We start from the raw sequence: 12783 nt of genomic DNA on the forward strand, positions 1-12783 counted from the left end.
ATTTTTCTCTAGGTAAGCAGATATGACTTAATTACTGATATTATCAGAAATTGATATATATTTATGTTTTTCAATAATTATTATTATAAGTTATTTATTCTCATATCTCTTATAAGAGAAATATCAAAAAAAAAAAGTTGCAACAGATGTAAATATGTCATCACTTATGAAGATAAAGATGATGACTTGATATATATTTATGTTTTTCAATAATTATTATTATAAGTTATTTATTCCCATATCTCTTATAAGAGAAATATCAAAAAAAAAAAAAGATTGCAACAGATGAGAATATGTCATCACTTATGAAGATAAAGATGATGACTTGATTTTGATCGGAGAAGTTCCTTGGGAGTGATAGTCATACACTAATTTATGTGTGTTTGAGGAACTATTCCATACGGTTTCTTAATTTATCTTTTCATAAATAGTTGTGAGATCGATCATATTCTTACTCGTTGGGATGAAAAATCAAATTCCACCTTTTACTTACAAAAAACTATTTCTTCTTCTCTTGCATTAATAACAATCTCTTTAATTGTTGTTTGTAAATTGTTTATCTCTTTTTACAAAAAGACTAAGATAATGAAAGAATTTGAAATAAAAGATCTCTAAGCGGGTGGCTTGATCCACTTTGTCGACAGGCTCTCGCGTAGCTTCAGAACGTGACAGGTGGTGGTTCTCCCGCGGCCACGTGTTCTCGTTTCTCTAGCACATAGCCACGCCCATTAACGGACAGTGACATGAGCGCTTGATTCAACGTATTTTCAATCTTCCATCGAATAATGAACAACTTTAGAGTCACTTTGGAGCTGTACAACGGATAGCAATGGCACATCAAAATCCAACGCCTTTAAAATAGAACAAAAAAAAGTCGAGGCTCCAAAACTTAGAAAAATTAAAATTAAAAAATAAATTAATACAATTAAGGTAAATAAGCATATTAGGGAAAGGAAATTTTTTTCTATTTAGGATTCTTTTCTTTAAATTGTTTCCATCTCTTAATCTGCAGAGTGCGTATATTAACGTGCAGCAGAAGAAGAAGCTTATGCAATCACAATCACGACACCAATATGATTTTTTTAACTTCGTTTTAGCAAAAGAAAAAAAAGAAGAGGAATCCGATACGGAGATAGCGCCACGATTCCGATATATGGCGTACTGGTCGTCATCTCGGAGAAGCTTTTATAGCGACTACGGAACCCCCGAGGAGAGAGGCGAGCGCTGTCTTTAAATCTCCTCCGTCTCAGTCGCCCGAGCGTGCGAAATCGGAACCCTAGCGAGGTGTGACCGACGGTTTCATGTTTTTGCTTCTGGGTTTGAATTCGTTTATTTATTTATTTTTTTTAATCTTTTTTTGGTTGGAATAGAGGCTGGAAACCTCGAGGAGGAACGGAGTTCATGGAGGGAGGTGGCGCAGGAAATGGCTTGGAAGCTGGCAGGGGAGGCGAAGGTGGATCTCCCTCCTTGCTGCAGGAAGGCCAGGGCTTCAGCTCCCGAGTCCGAGGCGAAGTGCCATGACACCGTCGTGTCGGGGTGGTTCTCCAACCCACAGACCGGTCGGTGCTGCTGACTTCTTTTTCGACAGTACTATAGATAGGGTTTTGGTTGCTACTTTCTTTGCGAATGTGCTGCTTTCTTTGGTGTCTTCTGCAGATAAAGGTAGCAAGTTTATGTACTTCAACAATCCAATGTGGCCTGGTAATTGACTTATTGAGCTATATATTACTTTATTTTCCCTCTGCATGCCTGTTTATTTTCATCCAGTATTTACCTTCTTGGTTTCATTTTTTTCTGTATGATTCATCCACTTAGAATAATAGCCTTTGTTTTGAGATTCTTTTCCCTTTTCTTGAACTTTGTTTTGGACAATTATTTAAATTTGATGGAGGTAGATAGACACTCCTAATGAAAGTTGTTGGCTAATGCATTCTAAATTTTATATGCAGGAGAGGCTCATTCATTGAAGGTGGAAAAGATTCTTTATCAGGGAAAATCAGAGTTCCAGGAGATTCTTGTTTTTGAGGTTCTGATTATCTTTTGCAGAGTATATAAATACAAGTCTTTTTTTGCTCAAATTGTTTTCTTAGCTAACGACTTGTTGCCTATTTTCAGTCTTCACTGTACGGAAGAGTACTCGTCCTTGATGGCATAGTCCAATTAACTGATAGGGATGAATGTGCCTACCAAGAGATGATTGCCCACCTTCCTCTCTGTTCAATTCCTTCACCTAAAACTGTAATTCTTTTACTGCACTGGATTTGTTTTCAAATGCTTTATTACTTGGACATAGCCTTGTTGGTCCTGTAGTCCCCACACTTTCTTAGAAATGAAAGTCATCTGCTAGTTGTGTGCTCATGAAATTCACCAACTAAGTCATGATATGTTAGATTTAGTGGTCAAATTCCTGCAAACAAAAGACCTCTTGGACATATAAAGGATAAACTTTTTTTTTGCTTTAACAATGTTTAGTTTAACCTGTAAAATATATGCCTAAGATTTCAATTGATGAGTTGATATCTATTTCTCCCACTGAGAATCTTTATTGGAACTTTTTTATGCATGCATAATGGGTGTTTACATTTGAAAATTCTGTCAAGCAGGTTTTGCATGTAATCTACATAAAAAATTTTCTATCATGCACTATCATATAATTTATACCAGAGCCTTAGCCCTTATGGGGATGCTAATTTATTAATGTACGAGGCCTAAGCTAATATGTCTGTTATTTAGGTCTTGGTCATCGGAGGTGGTGATGGTGGCGTTTTGCGGGAAATTGCTCGACACAGTTCTGTTGAGCACATTGATATATGTGAGATCGACAAGTTGGTGATAGATGTATGTAAAATTATACTATGAGGGCAAATGACATGGTTTTATTCTGTTTCTTGATTAATGTCTTTTATCACTTCAGGTTTGCAAACAGTTCTTTCCTGATCTATCTGTGGGCTTTGAGGATCCTCGAGTTCGATTGCATGTTGGCGATGGTAAGCAAAAGAGTCAGCTATTTCTGATGTTTTAAGTGGCCAACCACTTACTAAAAGAATTAGTTTAGCATTATTTTCCAGGTATTATTATTATTATTTTAATAGAAAATTATTACTTTTTTCATACAGCTGTTAAATTTTTGCGAGATGCTCCTGAAGGGGTGTATGATGCTATCATTGTTGATTCTTCTGATCCAATAGGTATGTAATGCCCCTGTTTCTTGTCAAAGTTCAGTGAAGGGATGTATGTAGCTGCCCCAATAGTTGGGATTAATGGCTTGGGATTCTTGTGAATCATGCATGGGGCTGCATTTTCAGTTCACTTATGTGACAATGTATTTTGTGTCTTTGATCAGGTTTGTTAGGGCACAAACAATCTTTAAAACTAAATCATTTTATCATATTAAGAATTTCTTTGGCTGAAAGTATATTTTTGCTAAAAATTATACAATGAGGAAGTAGACTATTCTCAAGACCTGAAAATTCGGCATTTACTTAGCATTGGCTAATTTAGACTGGTTGACAAATTGTCAAGAAGTATAGTGGTAGAGAAAATGACATTTTGTAGCGATGTATCATAGCATGTTTTGTTCTAATTAGAATGCATCTTTTACAGATTGTTTTTTCTCTTTCGTAACAAATCTGAATCATTATAGCTGGATGGCAATATTTAGATGTCAAAACATTAACATGAACACAGTGTTCTCTAAATTTTTGTCCATGTTATTGCTTGGCAAGTTGTCTTCTTGAAAATCTTAGTTACTTTTGAGTTTCTGAAGGCGATCTTTAGCTAAAGGATAATTGCATCCTTTGGTTTGCTAAAAATTGGGTTGCTTCCTGGAGTAATCAAATTGATGACCTGTTAGATTAGTTTCATTCGACTTAGATATGATTTGGTTTAGTAATGTGTTGTACATCATAACCTTTGGCATTCTTGCTATATCAAAAGCATGTCTTGAAGACAGTCCACAGAAACCTGTTCTTACAAGCAATCACTTGTGACACTGATTTAGTCTCACATTGGAATGAATTAGGGTGTCTACTTGAGGTGGTTTCTAAAGCTTTTGTAAGTATTCATTCTGTCAGGACTGAAACATTGTAGGATCTTTAGTTTTATCTGATTAATTTACCAATTTTTCCCACCTAAAATTGGACATTTTGTTTTAATAATGTAAAGTTGCTGAAGACACTGTAATTTATATATAAGTTAAAGCTCACTTAACCAAGATGATTGGTGTAATAGCTTACTGATTTTGATGTTATGCATATTGTTTTGCCATGTTATACTCTTAGTAAAATAGAACCCACTAGTGGCATCCTTTATATGTCTCTCAAAATTGATCCCGGTGATGATTTGATGGGACTTATAGTTGCATAACGCCCATATGATACTGAGCTGTGCGCTCTTTCTTGATTTTTCTTTAAATTTTCCCTAGTGAATGTATTTGTTTAGTGCATGACTAAATCTCGAAGTATTAGCTCTCCTTCCAATACTGGAAGTCTTTGTCATTTTACATCATACATCTGATGATCAAATAAGACTTAGGTAGATTGCTTCTAATCTTTATTCTACCTATTGCCTATACCTAAATATTTGGTGTTTTCAGGACCTGCTCGAGAACTAGTTGAAAAACCATTCTTTGAGACTATTGCAAGAGCCTTAAAGCCTGGTGGTGTTCTTTGTAACCAAGCAGAGAGTATGTGGCTGCACACTCATCTCATTCAGGAAATGCTCTCAATTTGCCGTGAAACTTTCAATTCTGTCCATTATGCTTGGGCAAGTGTTCCTACATACCCAAGGTTATGTTATTGAATCCGTAAACAAACATTTCCAATTCCATCCATTATGCATTTTGAGTAGTGTTCTCTTGATTTTGTAGCAATCTTTGGTTTGTCAAAAGTTTTATTTTAACTTTAAGAAACATTTTATCTGGCTATATAGAAATAGTTTGTTAGTTCAATCTATCAATCTAAACTTATGTTTTTGAATATTGTCAATCAACAAAAAACGAAGAGTTGAGACTTTCAAGTAAAAAAGATCCATAAATGTGAATGAATATTTGTTTTATGATCCTAGAAGAAAAACCACCTGTTTGCATATACATTACTTATTATACATATTGGTTACTGCCAGAACCTTGGCAATTTTGCATTTAATTGCTTCGTTGTTAGTGTAAGCTTTTTGTTGTCTATATTGTTTTTAATCTTGATATTTTATGTATATATTCTAAGCAAAAAAATTTATTTAATATTTATTTGAATACTGTACATATGCCTACAACCCGATGGTTTAATTTACTTGCTGCATTTTTTTTCAAAAACTTTGTTACCTTAGAACTGCCTCTGGTTTTCAGTTTTAGCCTATTTACGTTCTGATCACTGACCAGTAGCCTCTTCAACTAGGGTAAAATTTTATTTACATCTTGTGGAATTGGACATACTAGGTAAATCTTTAGTCATAACTTTGTTCCTCCAATGTTGGCTTCTGCTGGTTTCTCAGATTGATATGCATATTCTTCCTTGGATGTGTGCTATGCTTTTAGCTTGTGACATAATATACTTTTGCAGGATTATGTCGTCTGATTGGCTTTATACTTCTAATAGTATTTTAGATGCTTGAACTTTTTGTCTGAGGATACTTACAATGATCAGAATCAAAATGCAGTGGCGTAATTGGATTTTTGTTGTGTTCAACAAGTGGCTCACCTGTGAATTTCTTGAACCCGATCAACCCAATTGAAAAACAGAAATCTCTTGGATGTAAGAGGGAACTTAAATTCTACAACTCAGAGGTACCATTATTGTTTGTTCTGAATTTCTTTTGTTTTTGATTTTTAATTGACTCGTATTTAAGTTGTGATATTTGTTCTAAGAACTGTAAGACTTAATTTTTCAATTTTTTTCTTGAAAATTAAAATCAGAAACCGACATCAAATATTTCTTGGTAAAGTCTTGGATTATTAAGTCTATAACTTAGAGACAGAACTATCTTTGCATAATATGTAGATGAGCTTGGGTTCCTTGTTTTCTATTTTTTTTCAAATAATTATGAAATCAGTTAATTTTTGCTCTTCGTGAAGTTAACTTAGGTCAGTTATCTTGGTGTGTGTAGATACACAAGGCTGCATTTGCTTTGCCTTCATTTGCAAAAAGGGAGTTGAGCGGCTTTCTGAGCACACAAGCACCGGTAAAAAAAAAAAATCTTATAATCATTGTTTGCCGAATTTTTAAAAATCTCATTTTTAATATTACTAGATTTGTTTGTCCCTCATCTCGCTCTTTCATAATTGTCTGACCTATTACTTTACTTTATCGACAATAATTTATGATCTAGCTTTTCTCGACTCATGTTGCTCGCTGTGCTGGCAAATGCAGTTTGATTAAGGCTGAGGATGTTGAAGATGCGCCACGGAGGAAGCACAGACGCTTAAAAGCTCTCCTTTGAATAAATATAAATCTGAATAAATGTTAGTCATGGTAGAGTTGCTTGTATGAAAGACTTTTTGTGGGAGCAATAGAGAACTTCTCAGATGCGTGATTGAGAAATTTACGATCGACATATCTCACACGTTATTAACTCAGATTTCACATATTTATCCTCGCTCATCATGGTTATTTCTTGTCAATTTGTTGAGATTTGGTGAGAGATGTGTATTTGGTTGAGATATCTATCCAATTTGGTAAGAATATGGCAATATATAGTTGAAAACAAAATCATTTGTTGGATTACTCCAGCAGAGCCCATGGGCCGCATATTGCCTTGTGAAGTACTTTTTGTCCAAATCACAGTTAATCGCCTTAGCTGGCAGGGGATGGGGCAATTCGGGATCCCTCGATAGGCCAGCTGGCACTTGGAACGCGGCGCATGACCACCTGCCTTTGCCTCCCGTCCCTCCCACTAAATTACCTAAACACCCCCATGGTCGCCCTAAATTTCACACAAACAAATTTGCAGGAGGAGAATTCTGGTGGACAGTTTGGTCATGAAAAATCAACGATCTATTAGACCCGTTGGACTGTCCGCCCAATAATTTACGATGTTGGATTAAAATTTTATCAATTTATTTAAGATAAATTTAGATGAATTCCGTATGAATTGACTCACGATCCGTGTGAATTGATCCATAGATTAAGAAAATTTATTTTTTCTTTAAAATTTAAAATTAAAAGAGAAAATTCAATAAATTAATGACTTAATTGGTCTAAATTATAATTTAAAATTAAAAATTTTAATATTTTTTATATATTTTTTTTATTAGACTCATGAATTGATCCGTTTAATTTATAATTCGTCTTAAGTTAGATTGAATTAAATTTTTTAAAATTTGTTAAATTGATGAGTCGATTCCTTTCGTCTTGTTATAAGATCGATTTGTAATGAATGGATCCGTTCGATAATTTCTATTTAAAAGTGAGAGATCAATTTGTGGCCCCGGTTAAAAATACTAATTAAATTAATAAATAAGTAGCCAGAAATATTATTTTTGTTTTTGAGACGTCACGACACAGGGAAGGAGGAAGGAAGGACTCGTTGCTCAACAAAAAGTAAAAATAAAAAATAAAAAAAATTGAAAATGGGTTCTATTTATTTCGTTTCTTGCTCCCTACTCGTTTTTTCTTTCCCTTCTTCTTCTTCTTCTTCTTCTTTCTCTCTCTCCTTCCGCTTGCGTTCTCTAATCTGGCACTCCACTGACATTCTTTGATCTCTCGTTGAGATCTCCGGATACTCCATTGCTTTGTCTTTCTGGGGTTTCCACTTCGAGATCTCGCATTTCTTGCTCCCTGAGAGGTTCTTGTACTGTTTGGCGGCGGTTTCTCCTCCCCCGTAGGCATTGCTACTGTGAGAGTTTACGGGTAAGCGGGGAAGCAGGAGTTGGACGGGATATCTGAAGCGGAGACAACGAGGCGGACAAGATGTCGCGCGCCGGCGAGACAGGCCGGCCGGAGCAGGGACGCGGTTCGGTTTCGGCGTCACCCGACCGGATCCAGCCCGTGGCTGAGAGATTCAAGGCGGCGCTCAACGTGGAGGAGAACAAGCCCGACTACCCCGACCTCGGGTCCCCCGTCTCCCCTCTACGGCCCCGCAACCCGTCCCAGAGCAGCAGTTGCTCCAGTTCCTCCGGATCCGCTTCAGCGAAGACCGTCGTGAATGCCTCCGCTGCTGCTCGGGCCGGGATTCCTGGCGCGGGCGTGGCCGACGCTGGGCGGCGGAGCCATTCCGGCGAGCTGTCCGGTGAGAACAGCCCGATATCCATGGAAATAAAGAATGTGAGGAGCCCCTTCCACCGTCGATCGGGTTCTGGGTCGCAGATCTACTACGGTGGCAGTGGCAGTGGCAGTAGCGGTGGCGTCGCTGGTAGCAGTACGGCCAGCTCTCCCGTCGCCAATGTGCTTCCTGCGGGGAACATATGCCCCTCGGGGAAGATCGGGAAGACCGGATTGATGCAGAGGACGGCGCCGAGAACCGATGTGCTTGGTTCTGGTACTGGGAACTATGGTCATGGCAGCGTAATCCGGGGTGGGGTTGCTAGCAGAGAGAAAATGGAGGATTCGAGCGCAAGGAGAGACTTCAGCAGAATCGATCCCGAGGAAGTAACAAGGGCCGGGAACGAGCTCTACATGAAAGGGCAGTATGCAGATGCTCTGGCCCTCTATGATAAAGCGATTGCCATGTTCCCCCAAAATAGTACATGTCGCAGCAATCGTGCGGCAGCTCTTGTGGGTCTCGGCAGGGTAGGAGAAGCAGCAAGAGAATACGAGGAGGCAATCCGATTGGATCCGACCAACGGGCGGGCGCAGCATCGCCTAGCATGTATATACATACGGTGAGTAGAAGTACCATTCAAGTGTTGTAGTTAACTTGCTTGTTCTTCGTTTCGGTGGTGCTCCTTTTTCTCCTACACTATAAAATAATGCGCTTTGGAAGGTCAGATATTAGTAATCAATCAATGGTAGGGTTGTCTAGACACTTAGCATATAACTTTTGGTGGTTAATTTTGAAAATTCTAGGGATCGTTGTCACACAATTATGCTGTTTTGCGTTCTTATCATCCTAAAGGTGTCGGTTTTCAGTTGATCCCATTGGTAGTTTATGCTTTTGTTGGTTTTCAAGTGATGACACTGATAATGCAACTTTTTTTTTCATACCTTGTCTTCCTGTGTTGATGAATTAGTGTTATGTTCAAGTTGTTTTTCTTAACATCGTAGAGCTTGATTTAACTGATTTGAGTAGACGGTTGGTTGAAGTTCTTATGGTACATGTCACGATCTTTCTCTCTGGTTCCTTCACGAGATGTGCAATGTTCTCTTACTAGTTTATACACTGTTTTACTATGGAGTGACCTTTTGCAATTCATCATGTGAATTGTTAGTTCAGATGCTGAACAGAACATTAAAAAAATCCTAGATGTCTATCCTGGTTAGCATGGTGATCAACTGACTGAGATTTGAATTTGGATTATAGTAGATGCATTTTTTGCCATCTTCACGACATTTTGCTCAAACTCTCCTTTCACATTTTCTGTTATGACTGCCTTGGATTCTTATCTTCAAATTTCGATTGGTTTTAGATATGATACTCCTTATTCTAAACCATTTCTATTTACAGGTTAGGACTTGTTGAAGATGTAAGGAAACACCTTTTGAGTGGACAACCACCCGACCCTGTTGAGTTGCAGAAGCTGCTAGAAGTAGAGAGGCACTTGGCGAACTGTGAAGTTGCAAGGAGTATAGGAGATTGGAAGGGCGCATTAAGGGAAGCTGATGCTGCAATTGCTGCAGGAGCAGATACTTCTATGCTGGTAAATTCTGCACGTTATTTATTTATTCTGCATTCTGAATGCAAATTTAATGTCATTAATTGTCTTTTTAATTGATTGCAGTTTGTTGCATTGAGAGCAGAAGCTCTCCTCAACCTCCTAAAGCTTGATGAGGCTGACTCAACTTTTAGCAGATCTCAAGTTGAAGATTCAATCCATGTACTCCCCGCTACCAAAATCTTTGGTATGCTCTCCTATTCCTATTTCTACATTGTTAAAGCGCAAGTTGATATGGCATTGGGAAGGTAAGTGACTATTTCAAAGTAATATATCATACCATAAATCATTTCTTAGGTCATGAGATAAAAATGAATATTGTAGGTTTGAGAATGCAGTAACAGCTGCTGAGAAGGCCAGGCAGATAGATGCTAGGAGCGTAGAAGTGACATCAGTGTTGAACAGCATAAGATCAGCGGCAAGAGCTCGGGCTCAAGGAAATGAGCTTTTTAAGTCTGGAAATTTTGCTGAGGCTTGTACAGCTTATGGGGAAGGACTAAGGTCCAGTCCTTCAAACCCAGTACTGCTATGCAATAGAGCAGCGTGCCGTTCTAAGCTTGGACAGTGGGGTAAATCTGTGGAGGATTGCAATGAAGCTCTGAGACTTCAACCTAACTACACTAAGGCTCTCCTCAGACGAGCTGATTCTTATGCCAAGGTTGTCTCATATAATCTTGCTTCTTTGACATTATTGCTCTATAGAAGAGGATTGTGAATTTTCTCTGTTCATCGGTCTTACATCATAATTAGCTTGAGCGCTGGGCTGAAGCTGTACGAGATTATGAAGTGTTGAGGAAAGAGCTTCCTGGGGACAATGATGTCGCTGAAGCCTTTTTCCATGCCCAGGTTGCACTAAAGACTTCTCGTGGTGAGGATGTCTCTAACTTGAAGTTTGGTGGAGATGTTGAGGAAGTTACTAGCATGGAACAATTCCATGCAGCAGTATCTTTACCTGGTCAGTTTTGATTTTCACTTCTATTGATTACTAGTTCTATTGTTTACTTTGCTTTGTGAGCTTTTGTTAAGCTGGTTTTATTATTTCAGGAGCTTCAGTTGTCTACTTCATGACAGCTTTGAACACACAATGCACTCAATTATCCTCTTTTGTTGATGCACTGTGCAACCGACATCCATCTACAAACTTTCTCAAGGTGATGTATTAGGTTCTGCATCACAATCTTCTGTTGTCTTTCTTTTGTTATGGTTTCTGATTGCTTGATGTTTTGTACCAAAAGGTTGATATCAATTGTAGTCCTGCTATTGCAAAGGCTGAGAATGTTAGGATAGTCCCTACATTCAAGATCTACAAAAATGGAAGAAGAGTCAAGGAGATGATCTGCCCCAGCCATCGAGTGCTGGAGTCATCAGTGAGCCACTACAGTCTTTGAGGCTACAGAAGCAATTGAGCAATTTTGATAGATCCTGGAAAATTCACAGCTTTCTCATTAAGTCTAGAGACTGAGCTACAAGATAATACTCAATTTGTGTCGAAGAGTGAACCTGAATCCAAAAAAGAGCTCATATTCATCCACGGTTACTTTACTTTGCTTCAACCTTGTCCATTTTACTCATTCTTTCCTACCATTTTCTGCTCCATTATTGCTATATCCAATCTCATCCCTTTTCCCTGTCAGTCCACCTTCTATCTTCCATATATGCCTGTACCTGCTCTTCGAGCAGTTTGATCGAGTGAAGTTGTTGGTCGTTCAGTGCATGTATATACGGCACACAAACAGGTTACTGCAAGCTGAAGATGTTAGTCGATAGAGAGGGAAAAAGAGATGTTCATTGATATTTTTTTAAACCTTGTTGAATTGATATGCTACCACTTCTACCAAATAAAAGAACTTTATGAATTCTTTCCTTCTCCTTCCACAATGCATGTCCATTACAAGTTTACTTGCTCTTTTAAGCTGCTTTTCCATTTACTAACACAAAATTCATCTGAAATTTGCTCTACGATACAATGACATACTGATGCTTTCTGTGTACTGCCTTGTGATTTTATTGATTTATTTATTTGATCATCACATGGCATACGGCTCTCTTGTGCCTCACATATCTCAGCATAAAGCCTCAGCCTAGTGATAATGGTCCCCCAAGCTTGATGATTTAGGTTTCACATAAATGCACACTGCTCCTATGTGGTGAGTATCATCGCCTTATAGTTGTTGGATGCATTCATTGTGCTGGATATGCCCCATCACCATTTTTTTGCCTTCAATTTTCTTTCTGCTTGTGCATGACTATTACAACCAGGAAATATTCTGATAGCTAGCAGGAGCAGCAAAAGCCAGAGCGTGGAATCTTGAATTTGGTCCACAATTTGTTCGTGGAGATGCCTTCTTCCTGGTAAAGCACTGGCATCTTACTATTAGAGGACTCTGAACCCACTATTTCGTAGCAGGTTTTTCTCCAATCCATTAGCTGATGTTAAAGTAGATTTAAATTGATAAAAGCTTCTTTTTTAAATTACTTGATCAGTCGGATTAATTCTGGAAGTAATTGGATTAGTTTCATTCATTTATGACTAGAGTAAATGGGGAATAAGTGAAAGTGTCCTAGTGTTGCATCTTATAGTACTGGGGCGTAATTCTTGGATACTTGTTTAATAGACCCATGGCGTTTTCTAATTAAATGATCCACTGAGAATCGATCGAAAGTAATTAATATTCGAGGTGCAGAGTATCTTTACTAGTAGGATGTTAGGGGAGGACATGTTTCTCAAAAAGACGAGAGTCACGAGACAAGACCATTAACACAAGCATGTTGGTGGAGCCGTGGGAAGGTGGTGGGGAGGCCTACTGCTGCCGCCAACGGTGAGGCACTGGGCCGTGATTCCTACTACGTGGAAGAACAGTGGAAAAGTATAAGGAGATTTATTTCTCCTCCTATTCGGTGGTTATTGAGGGAGATGTTTAAATTTATTGAATTTGCTTTTACAGAAACATAAAAAAATTAAACAATAATTTTAAATGTTT

At 38.1% G+C, this 12783-nt stretch overlaps 2 protein-coding genes across 2 annotated transcripts; both read left to right on the forward strand.

The window, feature by feature from the left end:
- The first annotated feature begins 1203 nt into the window (after window positions 1-1203).
- On the forward strand, window positions 1204-6593 carry LOC141826373 (spermine synthase-like). Its single transcript, XM_074713614.1, is given in 13 exon segments — window positions 1204-1284; window positions 1371-1452; window positions 1454-1559; window positions 1657-1701; window positions 1950-2026; window positions 2116-2238; window positions 2734-2838; window positions 2915-2987; window positions 3117-3188; window positions 4595-4787; window positions 5653-5779; window positions 6100-6174; window positions 6363-6593. Coding segments are annotated over 12 exon segments (1056 nt in total). The 5' UTR covers window positions 1204-1284; window positions 1371-1401; the 3' UTR covers window positions 6372-6593.
- A 1071-nt stretch (window positions 6594-7664) lies between these two features.
- LOC141826797 (TPR repeat-containing thioredoxin TTL1-like) lies at window positions 7665-11664 on the forward strand. Its single transcript, XM_074714100.1, has 7 exons — window positions 7665-8812; window positions 9595-9787; window positions 9869-10050; window positions 10127-10460; window positions 10553-10757; window positions 10847-10953; window positions 11038-11664. The coding sequence occupies exons 1-7, from the start codon at window positions 7902-7904 to the stop codon at window positions 11188-11190; spliced, it is 2085 nt and encodes a 694-aa protein (XP_074570201.1). The 5' UTR covers window positions 7665-7901; the 3' UTR covers window positions 11191-11664.
- The last annotated feature ends 1119 nt before the right edge of the window (window positions 11665-12783 follow it).

Source organism: Curcuma longa, chromosome 4 (genome assembly GCF_044706935.1).
Source record: "Curcuma longa cultivar G26 ecotype Majalengka, Jawa Barat chromosome 4, ITB_CL_G26_1.1, whole genome shotgun sequence".
Taxonomy (NCBI): domain Eukaryota; kingdom Viridiplantae; phylum Streptophyta; class Magnoliopsida; order Zingiberales; family Zingiberaceae; genus Curcuma; species Curcuma longa.

What these genes read in the sequence shown, in the direction of transcription:
- LOC141826797 (XM_074714100.1), top strand. Translation starts at nt 7,902, where the DNA reads ATGTCGCGCGCCGGCGAGACAGGCCGGCCGGAGCAGGGACGCGGTTCG. An exon ending in GTTGATATGGCATTGGGAAG is followed by an intron (nt 10,051 to 10,126) that starts GTAAGTGACTAT and finishes TGAATATTGTAG; the next exon opens with GTTTGAGAATGCAGTAACAG. An exon ending in CATCTACAAACTTTCTCAAG is followed by an intron (nt 10,954 to 11,037) that starts GTGATGTATTAG and finishes TTGTACCAAAAG; the next exon opens with GTTGATATCAATTGTAGTCC.